The 14,591-nt window shown below is 41.9% G+C and overlaps 1 protein-coding gene across 1 annotated transcript in view; it reads right to left on the bottom strand.

Moving 5' to 3' along the window:
* mical3a (microtubule associated monooxygenase, calponin and LIM domain containing 3a) overlaps positions 1 to 14,591 on the bottom strand; it is a 109,139-nt gene that overhangs the window by 25,039 nt on the left and 69,509 nt on the right. The window contains exons 30-41 of the mRNA XM_055222518.1: positions 13,326 to 13,521; positions 11,949 to 12,229; positions 11,189 to 11,281; positions 10,579 to 10,749; positions 9,042 to 9,098; positions 6,563 to 6,637; positions 6,309 to 6,422; positions 6,143 to 6,222; positions 4,100 to 6,068; positions 2,667 to 2,761; positions 2,263 to 2,439; positions 42 to 92 (exon numbers count right to left, since the gene is read on the bottom strand). Of these exons, the coding sequence (XP_055078493.1) occupies positions 42 to 92; positions 2,263 to 2,439; positions 2,667 to 2,761; positions 4,100 to 6,068; positions 6,143 to 6,222; positions 6,309 to 6,422; positions 6,563 to 6,637; positions 9,042 to 9,098; positions 10,579 to 10,749; positions 11,189 to 11,281; positions 11,949 to 12,229; positions 13,326 to 13,521 (3,359 nt within the window). The remainder of the gene's footprint in view (positions 1 to 41; positions 93 to 2,262; positions 2,440 to 2,666; positions 2,762 to 4,099; positions 6,069 to 6,142; positions 6,223 to 6,308; positions 6,423 to 6,562; positions 6,638 to 9,041; positions 9,099 to 10,578; positions 10,750 to 11,188; positions 11,282 to 11,948; positions 12,230 to 13,325; positions 13,522 to 14,591) is intronic.

Genomic DNA, 14,591 nt, shown 5'->3' with positions numbered 1-14,591 from the left:
GTGTGTGTGTGAAGTCTGCGAGTGAGTGTACGTGATACTACCTTGGTGGCGTACGATCTCTTGAACGCCAGAGCATGGGGGACATATAAAGACTTTGGGAAGACAAAACAAAAAAGGAGGGAAAATGATAACACAAAACATGATTAAAAGAGTTAATGATAAAATAATAAAAAATGCAAAAAATGTAGTTCATTAAAGAGGCTATATTACGCAAAATGGACTTTTATGAGCGTTAAGACGTGTTATAATGTTGTTTTCTCCTCAAAAAACAAACCTGGAGTTGTGTTTTGTTTCATTTGCGCACGTTTGAGTCACTTTCCTGCGCTAAAAATGCTCTGTTCCACCTTGTGATGTCATGAAGTGGTTGTTTTCAAGTTAACGGCTCATTTTAACATCTGTTCAGTCTTGATCGTGTCTTCCAGAGGCTGAAATGATCCAAATGATTCTATAAATGAAGGTGTGTGGAGTTTAAAAACACAGTGGAGCACTTCCTGTATCACCACTTGATGACATCACAAGGTGGAACAGAGTGTTTTCTTTCAGTTGAGAGGAAAAACGTAGCGTAAATCTGCAGGTTTGTGCATTAAACATGTGAGAATGAAACAAAAAAACACAACTCCAGGTCTGTGTGTGACGAGGAAACGACATTATAAAAACATAAATGTGAAAACAGCGTAATACGGGCCCTTTAAGTCAAACTGTACAAACACAGAGTTAAAACATCACAAACCAGGGACAAATGTGATCTATGTTAATCAAAATGGAATAAAACAGGGGACTGTGCTAGTGACGTGGCTAATTCTGCTAACACAACACAGGACAGATCACAAATACACAAACTTAAATACTCGATACAACTCTACACACGAGACGGGGCCCGGCATGAGCGCTTCTGTTTTTATTTTGATTTATTTATCATAAAAGATGTTCTGAGGATGTGTTTTAGTCGATAAAGTCAAGATCGTGATGACCAGAGGTGGAAGGTACTTTTACTTCAGTACATTTGAGAGCAGTATTTGTACTTTTACTGTCCTGTCCTTGTCCTGTTCAAACATGTAGTGGAGTAAAAGTACTTTTCATCTGATCTGAGGGGATATTTTGACCATGTTGGAGTAAAGTTTAAGAGTTTGAGCCTCAACTTTGAGCAAAACAAAAATAAAAACACAAAATTTATAAGAAAAAAAACAAGAAATTGATTTGTTTTGTTTCTGTTGAACAAAATATGTGTCATTTTTAATCAATATCTCTACATTTACACTTCAAATATTTTTATTTTTTACTCTTAAAGTGCATTTTTAAACAGGTACTTCAATACTTTTAGTTAAGTTGATAGTTAAATAACTTTAGTAACTTTTTACCTCTGTATTTGTACTTTTATTTAAGTTGTTTTTTCATGTAATACTTTGACTTGAGTAGATATTTTCATGTAAAAGTATAGATACAGAGGTAAAGTTACTCAAGTACATTTTTACTTTTACCTGAGTAACTTTGTACCTGTGTATCTGTACTTTTACTTAAGTAACAGCATTGAGTACTTCATCCCCCTCTGGCGATTACGATCATGAAAACACATTTATAATTATTTTAAAGGTTTTATATTCCGTAAACTCTCCTCTTGTTAGCTCGTTAGCCCTTTAGCTCGTTAGCCCTTTAGCCCTTTAGCCCGTTAGCTCTTAGCCATGTGTTTTGACTCTTGTTGAAGCAAAAACCTCGAGGAAATTTGATTTGCTAATTTGAAATGCAAACAGTTCCATCCTTTAAGGTGTTATATGTTATATATACGTTTGGTTTTGGATGGTTTTCGTTTAAATGTGGTGATTAAATTCATGCCCGTGGCCCTAAATCCATCTGCACCTCACTATTCTACGAGCAGCACATTCACACAGCAGCAGAGGCGGACGTCATTTGGAATTTCAACCAGGACATAACGAATGCAAATGGATTCCAGCAGGAACACGCATCTTTCCAAAACTTACTTACATTTTTATGTGTTTTGCATTGGCCTAATAAAATGTACCAGACCAACAAACCCAAACGCCTCAACCGCTCGCTCTTTATTTCATCGCGAGGATTCGGAAAAAGCAAGATTTGTACAGGAATCTCAAGGGACGACTAAAGCCGCTTCATCATTTGAGGTCAGCTTCAAAGCCAATCAGAAACGGCGTGAACATCCCCTGAATAAAACACGTCTTCAGCGGCTCCATTTTCTCCATTAAACTGGTGTGAAATTCCAAATCACTTAACCCCACGTCTGAACGATACCTCCTCGTCTTTATGCTCCTGCTCTGGATCACGCTCTCTCTCCACTTCTCTCCTCCTCTCTTTTTCCTTTATCCTCTGCCTTTCCTTCAGTACCTTTCGTTTTTTATCCCTTCCCACTTTTTCCTCTTTTATCACTTCCTTCTGCATCCCTGACACTAAATCAAAGATGTCCGTGTGCTGTTTAGGATCAAAAAACAATAATGAAAAGTTAATGCACAGGATGAACTGGGAACATCGGGAACAGTGTTGACGTACTCGATCTACAGTTAGCAAACAGCTAGCCTAGCGACGTTTTGTTAAGGCAAAGTTAGCAAACGTATAAAGGGCAAAGAGGATAAGCCAAAATGCCATCGATTTACCTTTGACAAACAATGTGCGTCTTAAAATAACAAAGAAATACTCACATCGGCCTTTGACCTTTGGGATGACCGCTCCAAAACATCATCACACGACAAGTCCGAGTCCTCCGAAAAGCTCAAGTTTCGCCGTGACTTTAAATCTGCAGGAGAAAAAAAAAAATCACCTTTAAAATGTTTTGTTTTGCGATTAAAGAGATAATTTTACAACGTTTTCTGATCTGTTATAATGTCGTTTCCTCGTCACACACAGACCTGGAGTTGTGTTTTTATGTTTAATTCTCACACGTTTAACACACAAACCTGCAGATTTAGACTTAGACTCAAACTGAAAACACTCTGTTCCACCTTGTGATGTCATCATGTGGTGATACAGGAAGTGCTCCGCTGTGTTTTTAAACTTTAAACACCTTCATTTATAGAATCATTTGGATCATTTCAGTCCTGGAGTTGTCAGTCTCTATAGAACTAAAGGTAAAAGGAGCATTTTTAAAATTATTATTATTATTATTTTTTATTATCATTATTTTATTATTATTATTATTATTATTATTATTATTATTATTATTATTATTATTATTATTATTATTATTATTATTATTATTATTATTATTATAGAAAGGTCAAGATACAGAACACAACATAATGACGACAAATAGAACAGCGGGGGGAGGGATACATGGAAAAAAAGAGGATTAAACGGCTCCACTTTTACTTTGCACAAAGATGTTTAAAGATTCACAGTTTTTAATGTCATAAAGTTTCCCTGTACGATAAAATTCTTACTTTGCTGCCCACTGGGAGCAAAGTATAGAGAAAATTATGTATAAAATAGAAAAATAATAAGATAAAGAGCAGATTAAAAAAAAAATCTAATAAATAACAGTGTAAATGATCATGTTCAAAGTGTCGATGTGTAAGAGGAGGGGCTTAAAGACAAACAACTTTAAATGTAAATATGACTTTTTGTTTAAGATTTTAGAGATAATGGATGTGTAGATTCTAAATGCTTCATTAAAACAGCGGAAAAATAAATGTACTTTTATAAATATAAAATGTGCCAAATATAATAAGTAAAATTAATTGCCATTTTTAAATTTTAATTAAGTCCAAGTTCTTATCATGTACAACAAAAATGATATGCTCAAATTATTACACATTTTAAACAGTCTTTCCAAAGACTTTTTTATAATTGTGCATTTCTAAAAAAGATGACTTAACGTTTCAGGATATTCTTTACAAAAAGTGTAGTAATTGTTTTGGTAGTTTTTCAGTTAGCACCTCCTTTTACCTTCCACTTGATGACATCACAAGGTGGAACAGAGCATTTTGAGCTTTGGAGATGAAACAGACGAATAATAAATGAAACGAAACAAAACTCCAGGTCTGTTTTTGAGGAGGAAACAGTGTTAGAACATGGATAAACCTCACAAGACTCATTTTGACATAATATGGGACCAGTAAATGTAAACATCACCGACCTGACGATCTCCCAGGAGACGCCGTCTTCTTCTTGCCCGAGTCCTGCGTGGTGGAGCTGGAGGACGGAGTACTGGGACACGATTTGTCCTCCTTCTTCTTCTTGTCCTTCTTGTATCCTGAGAAAACCGCCTTCCACAGCGACTTATGTTTGGGCGGCGTCTCATCTGAACCAGACAGTCTGCTGCCGTCGTTCTTCGCCTTTTTCTCCTTCTTGTTTTTCCGTGGAGAGAAAAGGGAACTCCGCTTTTTGCTCTTGGTCGAGGACGAGCCATCGGAGGACGCCACAGAGCTGTCCAGACTTTTGTTGCTACTGAAGAAGCGCTCGGGTAGAGTCTCTGCCCGTTTGTATTCCAACGCTTTCACCGCAGATGTTTTGGGAGAACTGGGAGACTTTTTGCTTTTGTCAGCAGCTTCAGGAGCGACGTTCCAGGCCACTTTAGGCGACGCCCCCTTGTCGGCTTCGGAATCTTTCATTTTGTTCAGTTGTTTGGCCATAGCGTCTTTCAATGCCTGGCTCTTTATGGATTTTTCTCTGGCTCTCATTCTCTCCTCCGCAATCTCCTTGGCCTCGGGAGAAAATTGAGTTGCCCTCTGGGTCTTTGAGACAGGATTGACCGGGATATTAGGTTTACCGTTTTCCATCGCTAAGGCCAAGTGCAAAGGAGGCCGGTCCCTGCTGGCTTTGCTGGTCGGAGGAGTGTAATATCTATTCATACTTGATTCTGGTGTTCGTTCGTCGTAGCTTTCCTCCACATCATCTGCAAAAGGAATCTCCTCCACCGTCTCCACGAAAGACTTCCTCACGTGATCCGGGCGCGTCTTCTTCTTCTCCCTCATGACCACGACAGGAGCTGCTTCCGGTTCTGCTTGCGGCGAGGCGGCTTTCCTTGGAGCCGGTTTGGGAGCAGAAACTGGGCTGAGCTGAGTCCTCGGCGAAGGAATTGGAGTTTTTGTTTTCGAGGGCTCTTTGGCACGCTCAGGTTGAGGCTTTTCCTTCCCGTTGCTCCATGACGCTTGGTGTTTCTGTTGCCTGATCACCGCCGGGGATTGGTTGCTAGGCACTGGCGGCGGCGGGCTGGAGGGCGGGGTCAACATGGTGGAGTCGGACGTGTTGTAGCTGTCGCTGTTGACCGCGTGGCTCGTCAACATGCCGCCGTTTAAACCCAAGCCCGAGCTGCTCCTATCTGAGACGTTACCTTTTGTTTCGGGATTGATGGGCGTGATCACCTGACCTTCGAGAGTGATGTTGATTCGGCGAATGACCGCGCGGCCGCCGAGAGTTGGCTTCTTCTGCTCCTCTACTGTATCTTTCGTCTTGACGGGCTCTTGCGGCGGGCTAACGACAACGCTTTTCTCCAAGATTTTACTACTGCGGTCCAACGGAGTCAAACCGAGACTCTTCCTAATCTCCGCACTTTTGAGCCAGAATTCCTCAATGATATCCGTCTTTTTGGATGGCGTTTCCTCGATCGACGAATCCGCAGACTTGTCGGACGCTTCGGATTTCGGCGTGGACGCGACCGCGGGAACCGGCTGCGTTCTGACGGGAGAACTGGACGAGAGCGGCGATGAAGGCTCGTGGCACGGCATCGGCTGGGCGCAGATCGGGGACAGCGGGTTCCCGGTGAGAGGGCAGATGGAGCGGTGAGGGAAAACCGGAGATCTCGGAGCGTGCGTTTCCGGGAGTGAAGTGGGCTGGGAGCAAATCGGAGAAAGGACCGGAGTCTTGACAGGAGATCTGACAGGAGACGCGGGTTTGACAGGAGAGCTGACAAGAGATGTCGGAAATACGGGAGAAACAGGAGACGGAGAAGAATGGAGGTGAGGAGTAACAGCGGGCGAAGGGTTTGTGATCGGAGATGGAGTGGAATTTGTTCTGTCAGTTTTGTTTTCCTCCGGTAGGTACGGATCTGAGAAAAAGCGGGCGCCAGGTGACTTCAACAACCCGGCGGGAGATATTCGATTTGTCTGCGGCAGAGAAAAATACTTTATTCCAAAAACTCCGTCTGAAATGTTCACTTTAATTACATCGCTATGGTTACCTGAGTGTCGAGCTCTACAGGTAGTTTCAGCGGAGGAAGGATTATGTCATTTTCCAGAATCCGGTTGACGCTGGACGGCCCTAAAAGATCAAATCAAAATTAAAGAATTGTTTTGCGTTTTTGTTGGCAGAAAAAAAAACTTCAACGGAGTTTAATTTTGTCGTACCGTTACTAGAAGCCGTCTGCAGACTTTCCAATTTCTCGTTCTCCTCGGGAAGTGCTTCCGAGGGCTCCGAGGGGTGCAAACGAGCCTCCGCTTCTGCGTCTGAAGGGATGTCATCTAGAGTTCAAGAACAACAAAACAGTATTACTCGTCGCTTTGTTGTCAGATTTCTTTTGTCTCGGGCGTTTTGCGGTGACAGGGTTCAGCCTTTTGAGAACGTAAAAGACTTTAATATCGAGACTCCGGCGGATGCGTACCCTGATCCATCTCTGTACCCGGCTCCGCATCCGGACTCTCTGCCACCGCTTCCAGCTCGTCATCCTCGCAAGGCTCTGAAAGGACAAATAAACAGAGGAATGAGTCAGCCGTGTCCCTGCGCGAGCCTTTTACTAAGAAGAACCACTCCAAACATTCTATTCCAACTCCACAGGAACATTCCCTAGGCCGAACCGTCTCGAAACTACATAAAATAGAGTCTAAACACTTCTCACTGACATACGGAGCTTTAAAGAACCATTCGACGAGGTAAAAATACAAACAGAGCGTCAGTATTTTCACCAAACGGCTGCCAACGCACTCAATATCGCTGTAGTTGTGTGCATTTGGCAAAAGCGTTACAGTGAGCAGCATGCAGTGATCCATCTCCAAGTGAAATGGATAATAGTTTAATCAGGCCAGAAAAAACTTAATCTGTTAATCAAGAAAACCTGCAAAAAAATATGTAATTAACGCAGTAGTAACGATGCCAACTGTGCCACGAACGCCTCTGAGGTGTGATATAACGCTACAGAAAACACTGATCGAACAGGGTGAGTGGACTCGCTTCTCCGCAAACCTGACCTGTAACTACACCTGCCACGATACGGTAAACGATAATATTGAAACCACTTGTAAGATAATCCCAATAAACAGCAGAAAGTGCAGATATTTAGCCAAAAAAGTGACTTATTTACACCTCCACAGCTCAAAACGTATCGAAATAACAACAAAAATACATAAAATCTCCCAAGAAAAAGTCGTCACGATAAAAATTGAGCCCAAAAAATATAGTTCCAGCTTTGATATACTGACTCGCCTCTCCACAAACCTGACCTGTAGCTAGACCTGCCACGATAACACGATAATAAAGGATAATTTTGAAGCTATTTGCAAGATAATCACAACAAACCATTTTTAAATAAACTGTTTCACAAAAAGACACGAGCTGCAGCAAATAAACAGCAGAAAGTGCCAATATTTAGCCAAAAAAGTGACTTATTTACACCTCCACAGCTCAAAACACATCGAATTACAACAAAAATACAAAAAATCTCCGCAGTTTTGCAAAGAAAAAGCTGTGACGATAAAAACTGAGCCCAAAAAACCTAGTTCAAGGTTTGATTTCACTGAACGATGAGTCGATACAGTAATGATCGTGACAGGGCTTTGATAACAGAACCTGCTCGTTTCCATGGAGATGTTCAGGTTTTTATACTATGGAACATTCCAGCGAAACAATAACGTCAAAACCAGCAGGTGGCAGACCAACCCTCCATCTGAAAAAGTTGTGCAATGTAGCTTTAATGTTATATTTACTGAACAAAGTGAATAGAAAAATGATGGTGACTTTGCGTTTTATATTACGCAAAAAACTGACTCTGAGTTTAAGTCGTGCTCTAATGTTTCCTCCTCAAAAACAGACCTGGAGTGTTTTTATTTAATTTATTATTAGTCTGTTTCATCTCCAAAGCTCAAAATGCGACGTTCCACCTTGTGATGTCATCAAGTGGTAGTTTTTCCAAGCAAACAGCTCCTTTTACATTTAGTTCAGTCGAGATAAGTGACAATTCCAGGACTGAAAATGATCCAAATTAATCTAGAAGTGAAGGTGTGTGGAGTTTAAAAACACAGCGGAGCACTTCCTGTATCACATGATGACATCACAAAGTGGGACGGAGCGTTTGCAAATTGAAAATAAGTGATTAAACATTACTCAAACATTCTCGAATCACTCCAGAAGTAACTTTGAGAGGGTAAAGGACAAGGAAGTAACTGTAACATGATTAAATCTCTGGCTTGGTCCTGGTTTAGTCCTGTTCCACTTTGTGATGTCATCAAGTGGTAGTTTTTTTTCAAGTTAACAGCTGCGTTTTACTTTTCGTTCAGTAGAAATTGGCAATCCCAGGTTCTGAAATGATCCAAATGATTCTATAAATGAAGGTGTGTGGAGTTTAAAAACACAGTGGAGCACTTCCTGTATCACCACATGATGACATCACAAGGTGGAACAGAGTGTTTTCAGTTTGAGAGAAGAACTCGGTGTAAATCTGCAGGTTTGTTTGTGTGTTAAACGTGTGAATGAAACAAAAATAAACACCACTCCAGGTCTGTTTGTGACGAAGAAACAACATCGCACTTCCCAGAAAGACTTGAACGCTGAAAATAAACACAAATCTACTGAAGTTTTAACCCTGAAAACACTCGTATAAACTCATTCCACAGTTTAACAGAACACAGTGAGCCCTTTGGAGCTCGGTGCGAGTGCGTTTGAGCGGTTAGTGCAGTGCGGAGAACGTGATTAAAGCATCTGGAACACTTAACGCAGTAAAAAGGAGCAGGATCAGACCCGGAGAGCCCCAAAGCGCCGAGTCCAAACATGCGTGTGAGTCGTGTTTGTAGGAAAAATCGTACATGCCCAATGAGTAAAAGTTAGGATTCTTAATGGGGATGCTGCGATCCCGTTCAAATCTGTGCTACCTCCAGACACGGACTCCAGCCAGACTCGCACTGCCTCGTGTCGGGCTGATGTGACGGCTACAATCAAACCGGAAGATGTGGAACGACGGAGGAGGATAGACGGCAGGAACACGTGACACATGACACACAACAGGGATTAGACACATGACAAAAAAGAACACAAACAGGTCCATTTAAAAGATTCACAAAGACGCTGTTGGACTCCACACGACCGACAGCGGCTCTACGACAAAGCAGAACACCAAACGTTAGACATTCACAAAATTAAATAGGAATGAGCAATGTGACAAAAATGAAAGTGAAAATTTAAAAATGAAGGAAGAAATGAAGGTTTTAAACGAGAGGAAAGTGAGCGGTTTGTCCCTGGTCTGAGCAGATGTTACGCTAAATGTTCCCGTCAAACAGAACGAGTCAGAGGTCGTTTATTCACCGTGGAATTCTGGGAGATTTAATGAAATAAATGAGTGACACTTTGATGGAGTTAATATGGACCACGCCTCCACCTCCTCCTGCTCCTCCTGCTCCAGCGAAAGTACTGCACTTAAGTAAAAGCTCAGGTATCTGTTCTTCACTTAAGTACATTTTGCAGTGTGTACTTTTTACTTTTACTTCAATACATTTGAGAGCAGTGTCGGTACTTTTACACTTTTGAACTGATCTGAAAACCGAAAAGGGAAAAGGCTGAGGGTTTAATTTAACACGTTCAGCATTTGAGCAAAAAATATACAAATAAAAACAGAAAAAAACAACTCAAAATGATTCAGTCGTTTCCGTTAAACAAAACTCAGCTCAAAATCACCACATTTGCAGCTTTATAAGACTCAAAATCCACGTGAAATACTTTGACTTTTTACTCTTTAAGCACATTTTTAAACAGCCGCTTTAATTATTTTGGTGAACTTGACTTTTTCATGTGATGCTACTATTTCTTGCTCCAGTAATTGTACTTTTACTCAACAAAATGCAGTAGTTCTTCCACCACTGCTCATCTCTAATTACCCAGAAGCCCAATTTACACAGATCTATCCCGACAACACCGTCTGTCTCCACTTCCTCCCTCCTCGTGTTTCTTCTTCACCGTCTACAGAAGTAAAATCAAACGCTTTTTATCGTTTCGGTGTCGTTAGCGCCTCCTTCAGACGGATATAAGTCAGTGTCCAGGAGTAAAACTGACCAGAACTGAAGAAGAAACTTGTAGGAGTGAAGACGTTTAGCTGCTCGTCCAAGCCGCGGCTTGGACGAGCAGCTAAACGTCTTCGCTCCTACAACGTTTTCTCAAATTATAGATTTAACTTTTGGATTTACTCTGGATCAGACGTGGACGACTGTCATTTTATAAACAGAAATGTTGTTGTTGTTGTGTAGAAATAGGATTCTTGGATTCATTTATCAGCTCATACTTCTTCTTCTTCTCTCAAATGTTAATCCCAGATGTGTTTACACCGTTTACGCTGAATAAAACCCAACTTTTTAAACGTAAACTACAAATATAATCCTGATTTTTATCCGCGGCGCCAGTTCCTCGTCGGGGCGTTACCTGTGGGGGAGGGCTGCGTGTGCTCTGAGGGGCGGGAGGGACGGGGGGGTTGGGTTGGCGAGACCGGCTGGACCTCCTTATCGCCCTCGGAGTCCGGGTGAGCGCCCCCCGCAGGTGGGAGGGCTTGCGGATCCACCGGCTGCAGGATTTGTTGGATTTGAAGGTTTCTGGCTAAATGTTTGTTGGTGTTGTGTGAGGTCGAAGGTCACGGGAGAAGAGATAAAGAGATGGAAGAGAGGAAGGGAAAAAGAGGGAAAGGAAAGATTGTTAGAACACGACACAGAGAAACATTTGAATCGGATTAGTGGAGGCTGCATGCACGAAACTGCGAAAAGTAAGTTAAACAAAAAAGATTAGAAATAGAGCGTATTTGTTTTAACGACGTTACCAAAGCAGCACCAAATTACTACGGTATTTAGCCAATTAGATCTTAATGTCTCGAGCTTATAGAGGCATTAGACAACGTGGGAGAGTTAAAGCACACTCTGAAACAAAGCGCTTTGAATATGCAGCCAAACGGAAGTCAAAAGCCATGGTTTATAAAGAAAAACCAAAGCTGAAATAACACTTGAACTGCAAAAAACACACCAACAGGCCGATCTGCCGCTACCTTTAAAAGTACCAGTATCGTCTTCATCTTTGAGGTACTTGTCCAGCCAAAGGCCTGACTGGAGCTCTCTGTCCCAGGGGCAGTAATCGCCCTCTGACAGCAGGGGGAGACACAGGCCACAAATAACAGAGAGGACACACAGCAGAGGTGTCACATGAGGAGGTGAAGAAGAGGAGAAGGAGCAAAGTGAATGAGGTACAATGAAGTGAAGGTACAGATGTAGTCGGAGCAGACGAGGGCGCACGCTGTGATACTCTGCGGCGACGTCTCCGCTGGGGGTGTGAGCTACATGCAAGTCTATGGCAGAAGTTTCCTCAGGTGACACGATGCAGACGTGAACAAAAAAGAAAAATGTTTTAAAATAAGATGAAAGATACGACATGGATTTAAAGAGTCTGTGGTTAATCTGAGCGTTCACGGTTCTGTTTAGGAGGGTTAATGCTAACGCTAGCTAGTTTGTGAATTTTACGTGAGACGAGCTCGTTTTAGGAGAGAGAAAAACTGAAAAAACGTTGGCTAATGCTAGCTAGCTCGTGACTGTGATGTTACTTAAGAGCTCGCCTGTTCTGCTTCTGTAAATCTTTTTTTTTTTCTGGTCAGATTGTGTTTAATCAAAGCTCAGATTAAAGTCTAATTTGACAAACAGCCTCAGACAGAGCAGTGCCTACAGTTAGCGTCACACCACCAGGGAGCGTTAACGACATCAGCTGCAAAGTATCAACAGACACAAACGTAAACACAATAAACAAGATAAAACTACCTTCGCTTGACTCCTCCTCCTCCTCCCCCTCCTCCTCCTCCTCTTCCTCTTCCTCCTCATCCTCGTCGTCGTCTTCCTCCTCGTCCAGCGCTCCGTCCCGGCTCACGGCGTCCTGAGCGTCCCCCTCCTCGCCGGGATCACCTCCTCGCAGCTCGGCATGGAGCTCCACCGCCTCTTTCCAGGGAACCCCGCCCGGGTCGGTGGGGCTGCGCGGCGGCCGCTCCCCCTCGCACTCCTCGGGCTCGTCTTCGTCCTCTTCCTCCATGTCAGACTCCGAGCTGCTGTTGGGAAACGCGGAGACGGAACAGACGAGTCAAAGCGTGTGGGAGGAAAAACGCTGTTCTCAGAGTAAAGACGGGCAAACGTCGGAGCACAAACGGCTTCAGTGTGACATGGCGCCGTGCGTGGGCTGAAACGAGCTTTTTGTGTCAATCACCGACAGAAACGGCACAATATAAAGATTTAAACATTATTCTAAGTTATGCAATAATTTGAGCTGACGACAGTGTGCGCTACTGTAAATGTGAGTCAAACAAATACGGAAAAACAAAAGAAGAACATTTCATACAGTTAAACAAAAACATTTCCTGTAACAGCGGAGGCCGTGTTTTGTTTATATGAATTGAAGAGGAGGTATTATGCAAAATGTACTTTTTTTTTACTTTTTATTTTGTTATAACGTTGTTCTTGGCTCAAAAACATGTCCAAAGTGTTTAAAAAGTCTGAAATATCATCCATGTGTGTTTGTATAATCCAGTGATCTCCCCTGAGTCCTGTTGAAACCCTCCGTCCTGCAGAGAACGAATGGAACGGAGTAAAAGTAATACTATACTTAACTACACATTTCAGGTATCTGTACTTTACTTAAGTACATTTTACAGTGTGTACTTTCTACTTTTACTTGAGTACATTTGAGAGGAGTATCTGTACTTTCTGCTCCACTACATTTATGAACAGGACTGAAAAGTAAAAGTATTTTTGTTATAGTTTGAGTCCTGCTGAAAAGACTGAGGGTTTATTTTTAACACGTTTAGAATTTGAGCAAAACAAAAATAAACAAATAAAAAACAGATGGAAAAAACGACTGATTTAATTATTAAAACAAAAACAAAATTCAGCTCAAATCTTTATCAAAATCACCACATTTGAAGCTTTAAAGACTCAAAATCTGCACGAAATACTTAAAAAAATCCACTTAAAGAGTAAAAAGTTAAACTGTTTCTTTAATACTTTTACTTCATGTGATATTTTTACTTTTACGTGAGTATTTTTTGCTCCAGTGTCTGTACTTTTACTTAAGTATCAAAACCCCACTTCTTCTTCTTCTTCTTCTGCTGCCGTAGCGTTGACACCACACACACACACTCGCGCTCGTACCTGGAGCCCAGATCGGCGGCCGTGGCCTTGTCCAACACGCTGCTCAGGTTGTGCTCCGCCAGCGTCTCCTCCGGCACCTCCTCCAGCTCCTCCTCCTTCTGCAGAGACAGACGGTAGTTCTCCAGTTCAATGCGCTCCGGAGTCCCCCGCAGTCTCTTGGCCACGCTGGGGTCCTGCAGCCCGTTGACCTCCGGCGCTGTAGGGGGCGACACAAGCAGAAGGTGAGATCCCCCGAGTGGAGAGGGGGCGGGAGCTAAAAAAAAAAGACAGTGAAAGGGCAAAAGAAACAGCAGAGACGGACCAGGAGGAGACGCTTAGAGATGAACGAGGAAAACGAGTAAAAAGTGGAAAACTGAACTGAGCTCCAGACTAAATATGCAGCATCTGTGTGTTAAACATGTGTCAACTCCTCAAAAACAGACCTGGAGCTGCGTTTTGTTTCATTTACACATGTTTGAGTCACATTTTGCTGCACTAAAAACGCTCTGTTCCACCTTGTGATGTCATCAAGTGGTCGTTTTCAACTGAGGCTCCTGAAAATGTGTTTTTTAAATCCATTTTGTATTTTTTCTTTGTTTTTTAGACTCTTCTGAGCGTTAAAATGCTGTTTCCTCATCATAAACAGACCTGGACTTGTGTTTTGTTTCACTCACACATGTTTGAGTCACATTTTGCTGCACTAAAAACGCTCTGTTCCACCTTGTGATGTCATCAAGTGGTAGTTTTTTCAAGTGAACTCCTCCTCCTTTTACCTTTAGTTCAGTCGAGATAAGTGGCAACTCCAGGACTGAAATGATCCAAATGATTCTATAAATGAAGGTGTGTGGAGTTTAAAAACACAGTGGAGCACTTCCTGTATCACCACATGATGACATCACAAGGTGGAACAGAGTGTTTTCCTTCAGTTTGAGAGAAGAACTCAGCTGAAACATGCAGGTTTGTGTGTTAAACATGTGAATGAAACAAAAAAACACAACTCCAGGTCTGTGTGTGTCGAGGAAACGACATTAGATCAGATCAGAAAATACCGTAGTAATAATAATAATAATAATAATAATAATAATAATAATAATAATAATAATGGCTACTTTATATTTGTTTTTCGTTAATTAAAAGTCAGTTTTGTTTATTTGACTGTAATTAAACATAAAACCAAAGTGAAAATTGGGATTGATCAATAAAAGGAAAAGCCTTATTGAGTAACTCTACACTGAATGTCCAGCTGGAACAAATGAGTTCAGTAGCTTCTAATTACACAAAAGGTAA

Source organism: Periophthalmus magnuspinnatus, chromosome 6 (genome assembly GCF_009829125.3).
Source record: "Periophthalmus magnuspinnatus isolate fPerMag1 chromosome 6, fPerMag1.2.pri, whole genome shotgun sequence".
Classification (NCBI taxonomy): domain Eukaryota; kingdom Metazoa; phylum Chordata; class Actinopteri; order Gobiiformes; family Gobiidae; genus Periophthalmus; species Periophthalmus magnuspinnatus.
This window is presented reverse-complemented; position numbering and strand designations above follow the sequence as displayed.